Raw genomic sequence first — 12,805 nt, 5'->3', positions numbered from 1 at the left:
TCCCGAGTGTGCCACGGGCTCGGCCCATCTTTTTGTATTTAAACAACTGAGCTAACCAGCAAGCCTACCTATTTGTATTCCAAAATTCAGCATGGCCGTCACCTCCTCCAGGAAGCTTCCCCAGACTTCCTAGCCAGGTTAAGCACCCTTATTCTGAGCTCCACACCCTATGGTGACTTCCATCATTGCATTAGGAGAAGGAATTGGAATTACCCCACAGCTGCTGTACATCCACACAGCACAGGTTTATCTGTCGCTGTCCCTGCCATGGGGTCTGAACTGAGACAGACAATGACCACAGAAGCAGACAGTGCTCTGGCCACACAGAGCAGGGGTCCTCAGGTCTGGGGAGTTTAGGGAAGGTTTCCTGACAGAGATGGTGTTTAAGTGGAAACCTAAAAGCATTCTGAGGGAATGCACAGGAAAGAGAGAAATAAAGAGAAATGGAAAGAAAAGGAGGACAAAAAGAGAAAAGAGAAAAAGGAATGAAAGAGACACACACACCACAGGTGTCAGAGTCAGTGAGGGAGCTGCTTGGGCCATCTCCTTCCCTGCACGCGTTCCCCCATTCCTGGTCCCCTGAGCCAAAACACGAAGTCCTAGGAGAAGCCCCTGGGGCCTCTGTGGCCACACCCCACCCAAGAGGCATCACGGTGCAGCCTCCCAGTTCTTCTGGGCAGCAGACCCCAAACCCCGCGCACCAGGAGCCTCACCTTCTCGTGCTTGCGCAGCAGTTCATGCCGCTGCAGGAAGTACTGGTCTTTGAGCTGCTGCTTCACCAGCTGGTGCCTCTCCTGCAGCTGCTGCTCCTCCATCTCCCACAGCGCCGCCTCCCGGTCTGCGGAGGACATGCCACCCACCCACTGAGGCGCTGACAGTGAGACCCGACGGGCCCTCCCCAGTTGTCCCCTCTGCCAGGCCTCCTCACGCTGTAGCTGATAGCCAACCTGCTGAGTGCAGAGCAATCACCACGTGCTACCTCATTAGCCATGTTGGCTGACTTGACCCAAGTCCTAGAAACTTCCTTAAAGCCTATGGGACGATAGCTCTCAGCAGAGTGGTATATCAGGAAGTGTTCTGTCAGGAGCCAGAGAAACCAGAGATGTAGGGTGGAGCCCAGGTCCATCATTGGGATTTAGGATGGATAAAAAACCTCTCCAGGCCTCAGCCTCCACCTCCACTAAATGGGGACAACTATACCACGCACAGAGGAAACATCCTTGGGAGACATTTTTAAGTGCAATCTACACCGCACCTCTGCTTTTCTGATGGGCAGATGGAAAGGGCTCAGATGGAGACTCCCATGAAGAAGACAGGACACCTCTTGTCACTATTTCCTCCTTTGAAAAAATAGGTGAGACCCTCCTCATCCCCTGCATCTCCCATGCATGCAGCATTGAGACAGTGGTATCTGGCACTTCATCACTGGAGGTCTATTCATCAACCCTTGTACACAGCAACAGGGCAGGGGAGCGGGTGTCAGATGGAGAATCTCATGTTCTTGGAGACACACAGAAGCTTGGGCTTGCCCACTGAATGTTCAGTTTATTTCGCTGCATTCCTGCTGTGTGAAAAACAGCATCTACATATGGTACATCATAACAGTGATTTTGGCATCCAAACAAAAATCAGATCCACAGTCCCACAAATAGGGTGGTTCTTATAAACATGATGGGACAGAAAAGAAAATGAGGGATTTTCTGAAACAACTGTACTCTATTCAGAATATCAAAACATCAAGGACCTCATTTGCTAGTCCACACCTGAGCGGTTTATGTTGCTTAACTGCACTGGCCACCAAAGCCCCGGATGGGGCACCTGTTATATAGATGAAGCAAAGATGGCCCTTCTATATTGGTCCTCTGTTGTTCACTTCTTCACAGCAGGCCTGGACTGTTAGCTCATAAGCCCGGAGACACCAAACTCAAATTTTTACCCATCCAACTATTACATTTAAAACATAAAATATATATTTTTAGGGCTGAGCCCGTGGCGCATCCGGGAGAGTGCGGCGCTGGGAGCGCAGCAGCACTCCCGCCGCGGGTTCGGATCCTATATAGGGATGACCGGTGCGCTCACAGAGCTCAGCAGTGAGCGTGGTGCGGCCGGTCTCAAAAAGGACAAAAAATATATATATATATATTTTTTTTTATACAGAAAAGCTCAAATGAGCAGATACTTAGCCATTTGGAGTCTGCCTACTTTGCATACCCCATGAAACTGCACCCAATACCTGCTAGCCACAGATAAGGTAAACTCTGGGGCTATGTGAAAACCCCAAACCACTGCTGCCCTTTGGAGTTCTCAGACCCAGAGACTCCCCATCTGAGTTCCCTGTGCTGAGCGACATCATCTAGATATGTAATCCGCCCTCTCAGATCCCCTTCTTCCCCAAGAGTTCCCTTGCCCTGTTCCCCTTCTGGATGAAGGTCTCATGCTCTGAGGGAGCAAGCAAACCTGTCAAAATGCCACCCAAACAAAGCCTGTTGTGCACTACTGCCACCTTATGGTCACATCTTTTTCCCTGATTGGCCCTGAAATCCCTCCAACTCCTGACAGCACCAGGGTAGTTAAGAGCGTCTTGGTGATATCTGTGTTCAAGGCCCAGCTCTATCACTCAGTAACTGTGAAACCTCTGTGCTATGGTCTGAATGTGTCTCCCCAAAATTTGTATGTTGAAATCCTAACCCCCAAGGTGGTGGTATTGGGAGGTGAAGCCTTTCAGGAGGTGATTAGGTCATGAGGGTGAAGCCCTCATGAATGGGATTAGTTAGTTCCTTTACAAGGTAGGCCCAAGGGAGCTCGTTTGCCCCTATTTCATATGAGGACACAGCTAGAAGCAGAGAGCGGGCCCTCACCCGACACCAAATCTGCTGGTGCCTTGTTCTTGAACTTCCCAGCTTCCAGAACTGTCAGAAATAAATTTCTGATGTTTATAAGCCAGCCATTCCATGATATTTTGTTATAGCAGCCCAAACGAAGACACCTGGCCAAAGAACAGTAACTCTCCAAGCCTCAGTTTCCTCACCTATAAATTGGGATAATAGCAGCAACTGCCTCATAGGGTTAAGATGAGGATTCAGTGAGACTAAGGTATGCAAACTGAGTGGCACGGGGTCTGCTGGAGCAGTCACTCGGTCCCTGACAGCTGTGAGGCTGTCTCGTGTCATGACACCGCCTCCACCACGCGTCAGCCGCTTACTTAGTAACGGTTTCTACCCACTCTACATCTCTGCCTTTCTTGTTTGCCCTTGACTTCTGCAGTAATGTCAAATAGTGTTGGTGATAACTGGTATCCCTGCCTCATCCCTGCCTTCAGCGGAGGTTTTTCTCAGGTTTCATCATGAAGGATGATGTTTAATTTTTAGGATGGAGGCCTAGTAGTTTTTCTTGCCCACCCCTCTTCCTAGGGCTGGGATGTCCATTCATGGAGAATTCTGGGCCAAGACAGCGCCGCCCACTCTCGGACCCCACCTCGAAGGAGCTCCTGCTTCCTACGGAGGCACTCGCGCTCCTTGTCGCAGATCTCCCGCCTGTTGTCGGTGGTGAGCCTCTTCATGGCCAGCTCCAGGTCCTCCTTCTGCTTGGCTACAAAGTCCCTGTCCTGTGGGGAGGAAGGAGGACAGGCCTTTATCCAGAGCTGGCCTGGGCATCTCAACCTTTATTCCTATTACAGAAGAAAAGTCAGCATGGTCAGAGAGGAAAATTTAGAAAATGAAAAAGAAATGTGTGGAGGGCAAACCGAAGGGAGCCTTAGAGATGTATCATCCAATTGTGACATGTGGGATTTATTCGGACCCTGAACCAAAGAATAACTCATTTAAAAAAAAAAAAAGGATGACATTCATGAGACAATTGGAAATGTGAATACTGATACTGACTGTACTGCAAATGTATTATTCAGCTATTACTGGTACATTTTTAAAGTGTGTTTATGGTATTGTGGTTATTTTTGTGATGTTTGAGATTTTTACAGGCCAAATCATATGATGTCTGGGATTTGATCCAAAATAAAATGGTGGATGGGCCGGCCAGTCAGCTCACGTGGGAGAGCGTGGTGCTGACAACACCAAGGTGGACGTTTTGGAACCCTGTACGCGCCAGCTGCCCCAAACCAAAAACAAACACAAACGACAGTACAAACAACATAACATGGTGGGGTGGGGAGTAAGTGAGTGCGCACAAGTTGGTAAGTATTGAGAGGGGTGATGGGCGGGGGGCGTTCATTATACCACTGTCCCTATTCCTGTCTACGTCTTTAATTTTCCATAAGAAAGAGTGAAAAAGTAATTTTTTTTTTTAATAAGATAACCAGTGGGGATCTTAACCTTTGACTCGGTGTTGTCGGCACCACACTCCCAAGTAAGGCACGGACCAGCCCCGAAAAAGTAAAATTAAAATTAAAAAATGTTAAGGACCACATAAGAAGAAACTAGAAACTCCCAGCAGTCCTATCACCCAGGGCAAGAAACTGTTCGTATTATATCTATACTAATGTATCTATACCTATTGTAATTGTCATTTCACAAAAATTATTACAAAGGACCAGGGCTGGCTGGTTAGCTCACTCGGTTACAGTGTGGTGCTGATAACACAAAGGTTGAGGGTTCGGATCCCCATACTGGTCGGTCACCAAAAAAAAAAAAAAAAAAAAAAAAGAATCAAAGAAATATTTGTACACCTGTGTAGGGATGGAAACGATCCACGTGTCCATCGACAGATGAACAGATAGCAAAATATGGTAATATCTACAATCAAATATTACTCAGCCTAAAAAAGGAAGGAAATTCTGACACATGCTACAACATAGATGAAACTTAAGGACATTTCACTAGATGCTAAAGGACAAATACTGTATGCTTCCACTTATATGAGGCACCTAGAGTGATCAACATTGCACAGACAGAAAGTAGAATAGAGACCACAAGTGGGTGGGGGGGGATGGGGAGCTGTTTAATGGGTACAGAGTTTCAGTTTCACAGGATGAAAAGAGCTCTGGAGATGGGTGGCGGTGATGGTGGCACAAAAGTGTGAATGTACTTAATGCCACTGAACTGTACACTTAATCATAGCAAAGGTGGTAAATTTTATGTTATGTCTATTTTACCACAATTTTTAAAAATTATTTAAAAGACCGTTCCATGTTATAATGTAATCTTCTATCACATGTGTTTTAATGGCTAAAAATATCTCATGGTATGAATATACCCTAATTTACCCAATAAATAAAAGGTTGTTTCCAGGTTTTCTCTATTTTACATAGTGCTGCTCTTCACATTCTAGTAGCTAAATGTTTGTGAACCTCTGTGATGACATTGTCAGGATTTTTAGACTTCCTCAGGATTTGTAGAAGCAAAAACCCCAAGCCAAAGAATGTGCACGTTTTTGAGACAGAGTGGTGCTGCCACTTTGAGTCTTTTTTGTTGTTGTTGTTGACTGGCCAGTATGGGGATCTGAACCCTCGACCTTTGTGTTATCAGCACCACCTTGATGCAATAGTGAGACTGGCCTCCTAAAGGGCCACACAATCTGCTCTCCATCTGCAGAGATGAGGGCCTGTCTACCCCCACCCTTACCAGCCCTGTGTTCTTTTTCTAATCATCGCATCAAGGGACAGGCTATAGGGTGTCCTGGAGAGAACACAAAGTCTGGAGTCAGACCAAGTTTGAGGCCTTGGCCCGTCCCCATTAACCCTGCAGAGTCACCTCTCCAAGCCTTAGTTTCCTCTTCTGCAAATGGGAAAGGTAACACCACCTACCCCGGCGAGCTGTGAATGCTGACCCAGATAACATACAAAGCATCCGCAAAGGCAGACTCAAACATTCTCTTCATTTGGGTCTGAGGAAGCAGAATGCACAAAGACCCCATAGTGGGAGAGAATGGGAGCATTTTGGCAAGGGATGAAAGAAGGCTGGGGGTGCTGGGAGCGGAGCTGGGAGAAGCTGGCAGGGGTCAGACTGCAGAGCCCCATAAGCACGGTGAGGAGGCGGGTCTTCTCTGATGGACAAAGTGGGAGCCACTGAAGGGTTTTAAGCACAGGGCTGTGGGGGGAAGGGTGTCATGAACAGATTTGGAATTCATATTGATCACCCTGCTGGTGTGAAGGAAGCAACTGCAGGGAAGCCACAGAGGAAGGAAGGAGACTGGCTGGGGGGCTCCAGTGGCCGTGCCTGTGGTCACGGAGATGTGGACAGGTTAATGATCTAGAGACAGGAGATCTCTCTCTCTCTCTCTCTCTCTCACACACACACACACACACACACCATGCTTCAGGATGTGATGAAGGAAGGATTGGAGGGAAAGGCGGAGTCAGGAATGACAAGCATTCTGTCCTGACAACAGGAAGGATGGTGTCCCCTGGGAACATGAGAGTAGAACCAGGTCTAGGAGACTGAAGGTTTGATATCTTTTAGACTCCAAAAGATGCCAAGGGGTGGCTGGCGAGCTCGGTTGGTTAGAACACAGGGTTACAACACCAAGGTCAAGGGTTCGGATCTCCATACTGGCCAGCCACCAAAAAAAAAGACACCAAGTGGGCAGATGGATATACTGGGCTGGTCAAAAAGATGTGACATACAAATAGGCGTAAAACAAAATAGAAGGTGCTAAGGGCTTTGGCAGGGGGTGGATTTAATGTACAGGGCTGGGGTGTCCAGAGATGGGAGAGTGCACTTCCAGCTAGAATGAGGGCAATCATGGAAGGCTGCATGGAGGAGATGATAACAGGGGGCCGTGAAGGATGGGGCTGGATTCAGTATTTACAACAAGAGATGGACATTCGAGTGGCAGGGCCTGGGCAAAGACAGAGAGGGGGCCTGGTCACCATTCAGAGTCTCAAACCTGGGACTCTATCCCCCACCCCTCCACTCCCAGACGGAGGGCTGAAGACTCACCAGAAGCTGCTTTTTCTGTGTGTATTCCTCCATCTTCTGCTTCATGCTGTCCTTCCGCTGCTGCCGGGGAAGCTTCTCCACCTCATTCTTCGCCTGCACCAAAAATGGCACAGAGCAGCTGGGTCAGGGTAACCGAAGATAAGGCTCCGCTTTCCAGGCCCTAGATCCCCACCCCATCCCCAACAAGCCCCTCTGACCAGGCGGCACCTACTGGACTATCCTGTCTGCTGGGGACTCCGGTTTCCAGACTCCCCCAGAGTGAACAAGTGCTGTTGTCGGCTGCTCGGTATCCAACACCCTTCTTCTGGCAACAGCACCTCAGTTTCCTTCAGAGCAGCATTTCTCAACCTTTTTTTTTGAATTGTTATTCCCTCAGAAGCCCTTTTAGACATTTTTTTTTTTCATGGCCACAAAAATACTCCACAGACATTTTTTCTAATCATTCTCACCCCATAAAATATTAATCCCACAGACATACTGTCAATCTCTTAAACCACCGTAATATCTAACATTCTTTTGCTTCCTTGGGGGTGATATCACCCTGGCTGAAATGCATGCTTCAGGTTCCCCCCTCTCAGTCCCTGAGGTTCAGGTGGGGCCAACATCTCCACCCTCACCTGACTCTAGGCTGGGCATATGACCCAGGCTGGTCAAGCAGCATATTCCATGCCTCTGGCCTCAGGCATTAGCTCAAACATAAGCATGTGACCCTTGCTGGACCAGGGAGAGCTTCAGGACATTTGCTGGAACTACTGGAGAAAAGCTGCTCTCTGTCCTCTGGGGTCGCTAATGTGGGAGGATGTAGGCAAAGGTAAGCCACCTTGTCACCCCCGGAGGAGTCTGCCAGAGACAAGATCAATGCAGGGAAGCAATGCCAGGAGATGAGAAAGCAGGATTCCTGACAGTACTTCTACCCTTCTGGTCAGAGGCCAATAAGTGTTCTTTCCTCCTTAATTCAGCTGGGACTGGGTTTCTTTTTCAACAGGGGAGGAGAAGAGATTCATGACAGTTCTCTTTAGGAACTCACACCTTCACAGGAGCCTAACAACCCAAGACATGCACTCGACAGACAGAGGGATCATAGGAGCATCTGGTGAGAAAAAAATACTGCTCAGTATCAAAAAAAGAGCATTCCAGGGAGTTCTACTCCTGGCATAGTAAGGTAAGCCAATACAGGCTCTCTCCTGCTGATTACAATGAAAATTCTGGATAAAATACAAAAAGCAACTACTTAAGGACTCTGAAAACTAAACGAAAGCAGGTGACCATGAAGGGGAGTCAAAACTTGTAGAAGAGACTGACACAGGGAGTGAGTTTTCTATATTTTTTCTTTTGCTCTTTTAGCCTTGTATCAGTCCCAGACCTGCACAATGGTGCAGTAGAAAAAGGGGTTAAAACTCCATAAGAAACCTTAGGTTTCTGGCCAGAGGACCAGGAAAAGGGGCCTGTGCAGGCCAGAGAGTGTGGGATGAATCCCAAAGAGAAGAGCACAGGAAAAAGTAAATCCCTAATTCTGTGTATGACACTCCCACCTCTCAGATTCATCCCTGAGCTGAGCATGAATGAGACAGACTCAAAGCAATAGAGCAAAGGCTTTGAAAACTAAACCAAGATTAGAACCACCACCCACAAAAGATAAGACAGAACTTGTGGTCTGAATCTATCAGGGTTGCTTGCCTGCTAAAACAAAAAAAGTTGAAATTCTCCAAAAGATTATAATATGGAACCAGAGTCTACAGAACATAAGATTAAAATGTCAAGGACACAATCCAAAATTACTCTACATACAAAGAATCAGGAAATATGACCAATTTTCAAAGAAAAAGACAATTAACAGATGTCAACTCTGGTATGACACAATGTTAGAATTATCAGACAAAGACTTTAAGGCAGCTATTATAACTGTACTCCACGAGGTAAAAGTCTTTAATACTTGAAATTAACAGAAAAATTGAATCTCATGGCAGAGAAATACAAAGTATAAAACAAAATTAGAAAATTTTAAACTAAATAATAAAATGTGTGAAATTAAAAACAAAAAGCACGGGATGGGCTTATAGCAGAATGGAGATGATAGAGGAAAGTCAGTGAATTTGACAACTGATTAATAAAAATTACATAATCTGAATACAGAGAGAAAAGGGATTAAAAAGATAAAAGTTTCAGGGATGTAAGGGAAAATATCCAAAAGTCAGGAATTCCAAGAGGAGAGAAGAAAGAAATTTCATACCAATAATGGCTAAAAACTTACCAAATTTGGTGAAAGAAAAATTTACACATGAAAAAAGTGCAGTGAAATCCAAACAGATTCAATTGAAGAGAAACTACACATCATAATCTAACTCTTGAAAACCAAAGACTAAAAAATTTCTGAAGGGCCGGCCTACTTACCAAATTTGGTGAAAGAAAAATTTACACATGAAAAAAGTGCAGTGAAATCCAAACAGGTTCAATTGAAGAGAAACTACACATCATAATCTAACTCTTGAAAACCAAAGACTAAAAAATTTCTGAAGGGCCGGCCCGGTGGCGCGCTGGATAGTGCGCCGCTTGGGAAGTGCAGTGGCGCTCCCGCCCAAGGGTTCGGATCCCACATACAGACCGGTTCCCGCTCACTGGCTGAGCGAGGCGCGGGAGCAACACCGAGGGCTGCAATCCCGTTGCCGGTCCCCGGTCCGGTACGGGGGCAACACTGAGGGTTGCGATCCGTTGCCGGACACGGAAAAAGACAAAAAAAAAAAAAAATTCTGAAAAGCAGTTAAGGGAAACACAACACATTAATGCAGGAGAGCAATGACTTCAATGACCATGGATTTCTCAATAGAAATCATGGAGGTCAAAAGCCAGAAAAAAAACATCCTTCAAGTGATGAAAGAAAAGAATAATTAAACTAGAATTCTATGTCCAGTGAAAATAACATTCAGGAATGAAAGCAAAATGAAGACATTCTCAGGTGAAGAAAAAATAAGAGAATTTGTTGTCAGGAAGAAAGTCTACATAGTTCTTCAGGCTGAAAAGAAGGAAGCCAGGGAGAAACTTGTATCTTCAGGAATGAAGAAAGAGCAATAGAAGTGGTAACTATCTAGGTAAATATAATAAACAACTTCCCCCTTTAAGATCTTCAAAATATGCATGGCTGTTTAAAGCAAAAGTTGTCACATTGTCTGGTCAGATTTTTAATGTATGTAGATATAATATATGTGACAAATGTAACAAAATTAGGGAGGTGTTAAGAAATCTACAGGTTGTAAGACTTCTACATTTTACTTGAAGTGTCACAATATAAACTCTAAACAGATGTTGAGATAGTTAAATATGTGTATTATAGTGCCCTAGAATAACCACTAAACACACACATGATAAACTAACTGATGAATTAAAATGGAATACTAAAAATATTCAAATATGCCAAAAAGAAGTAGGAAATGGGAAACAGAGGGAAAAAAAACCAAAGAGGACAAACAAAAACAAATAATATTTTCATTAAATATAAATGGCATAAATACCTCTATTAAAAGACAAAGATTTTCAGATTGGATTGAAAAAAATCAAAGCTCAGCTATATGCTGTCAGCAAGAAACCCACGTTAAATATAAAGATTTAGGTATTTATAAAGGATGGGAAAAGATATTGTATGCCAACACTAATCAAAAGAAATTGTAATTGGGGGACTAGCTGGTTAGCTTAGTTGGTTACAGCGCAGTGTTATAACACCGAGGTCGAGGGTTCAGATCCCCATATTGGCCAGCCACCAAACAAAAACAACACACAAAAAGAGAGTGGGACTGGCCATATCTATATTAGACAAAGTAGACCTCAGAACAAGGAGTATTATCAGTAACAAAGACAAACAACACAAAATTATGAAAGAAAGAGTTGACTAAGAAAATGTGACTATTTTAAGTAACAAAAGAATTTTAAAAACATGAAACAAAAACTGACAGACTAAATGAGAAATAGATAAATCCACACTTATAGTTGGAGACATTAACACTTCTTTCATGGTAGCCAATAGAACAAGTGAATGGAAAATCAGTAAGGCTGTAGAAGACCCAAACAACAGTATCAATCAACTTGAACTACTTGACATTAATAGAATTTTCTACCCAGCAACATCAGAATATACATCATTTTCAAGTGCACATGGAACATTCACTAACACTGACCATATCTTGGACCATAAAAGAAACCTTCAAAAATTTAAAAACTGAAATCTTAAAAAATATGTTATTTGATTATAATAAAATTAAGCTAGAAAGTACTAACAGAAAGGTATGAAAATCTTAACCATTTTAATATTTAAAAAAAGCTTCTAAATAACCCATGAGTCAAAAAGAGGAAGTTGCAAAGGAAATTAGAAAATAACTTGAATTAAATAAAAATGATAATACAACTTATCAAAATTTGTGGAATGAAGCTATGGCAGTATTTAGAGGGAAATTTTAGGATAAATGCTTATAATCTCAAATCAATGATCTAATCTTCCACATTAAAAAGTATAAAAAAAGAGTAATTTAAACCCCAGCTAAACATAAAAGCAGAAATCAATAACATTGAAAATAGAAAATCAATAGAGAAAATCAATGAGAACAAAAGCTGGTTCTTTGAATAAATATAAAATTAATAAGTCTTTAGTCAGATTGACAGAGAAGAAGGAGGAGGTGTAGAGGGAGGAGGAGATGGAAGAAGTGGAAGAGAAGATGAAAACACAAAATACCAGTATGAAGGATGAAAGAGAAAACATCACTACGGATCCTACAGGCATTAAGATGACACTAAGGAAATACTATGAACAGCTTTACACCAATAAATTTGACCACTAAGATAAAAGAGACTAACTCCTTGACAGACAGAAACTAACAAAGTTCACTGAAGAAGAACTAAATAATAAAAACCAGACAGACATTACAAGAAAACCACAGACCAATATTCTTCATGAACATAGACTCAAAAATCCTCACCAAAATATTAGTAAATTAAATCTTGTAATAATTAAAAAGGAAAATATGTAATGACTGTGAGTTATATCCTAAGAATGCAAGGCTAGTTCAGTATATGAAAATCAAGCAAAATAACTTACAACAACGGACTAAAGAAGAAAACCATGTGATCATATCAATTGATACATGAACACCATTTGGTAAAATTCAACATGCATTCATAATAAAATCTATTAGCAAGCTTGGAACAGGAGGAAACCTCCTTAACCTGATGGAGGGCATCCATAAAGAACCCTATTGCTAACATCATACTTACTGATGAAATATTAAATACTTTCCCCTTAAAATTGGGAACAAAAAAATGTCCACTCTGCTCTTCCTACTCAACATCCTGTCGGAGGTTCTAGCTGCACAAAAAAGCGATGAAAAGAAGTAACAAACATACAGACTAAAAAAGAAGAAATAAAACTGTCTCTGTTTGCAGACATAATTGTCTATGTAAAGCATCACAAGAACTCTACAAAAAAAGATACAGGCATACCGCATTTCATTGTGCTTCGCTTCATTGTGTTTTTTACAAATTGAAGGTTTTGCGGCAACCCTGCGTTGAGCAACTCTACTGATGCCATTTTTCCAACAGCATTCACTCACTTTGTGTCTATGTCACATTTTCATAATTCTCACAATATTTCAGAATTTTTCATTATTATTATATATGTTATGGTGATCTGTGATCTTTGATGTTACTACTGCAATTGTTTGGGGATGTCACCAACCATGCCCGTATGAGACAGTAAACTTAAGTTTTTCTGTTTTCTGATTACTCCACCTACCAGGTGTTCCCCATCTCTCTTCTTTTTTTTTTTTTTGTCTTTTTTCATGACCGGCAACAGATCGCAACCCTCAGTGTCGCGCCCGTACCGGACTGGGACCGGCAACGGGATCGCAACCATCGGTGTTGCGCCCGCACCT

The 12,805-nt window shown here is 43.3% G+C and overlaps 1 protein-coding gene across 1 annotated transcript in view; it reads right to left on the bottom strand.

Moving 5' to 3' along the window:
- Positions 1-12,805, bottom strand: part of STK10 (serine/threonine kinase 10) — a 44,566-nt gene that overhangs the window by 15,752 nt on the left and 16,009 nt on the right. The window contains exons 4-6 of the mRNA XM_008572372.1: positions 6,894-6,986; positions 3,475-3,604; positions 714-838 (exon numbers count right to left, since the gene is read on the bottom strand). Of these exons, the coding sequence (XP_008570594.1) occupies positions 714-838; positions 3,475-3,604; positions 6,894-6,986 (348 nt within the window). The remainder of the gene's footprint in view (positions 1-713; positions 839-3,474; positions 3,605-6,893; positions 6,987-12,805) is intronic.

The sequence above is a fragment of the Galeopterus variegatus genome, unplaced genomic scaffold (genome assembly GCF_000696425.1).
Source record: "Galeopterus variegatus unplaced genomic scaffold, G_variegatus-3.0.2 Scaffold776, whole genome shotgun sequence".
NCBI lineage: Eukaryota > Metazoa > Chordata > Mammalia > Dermoptera > Cynocephalidae > Galeopterus > Galeopterus variegatus.
This window is presented reverse-complemented; position numbering and strand designations above follow the sequence as displayed.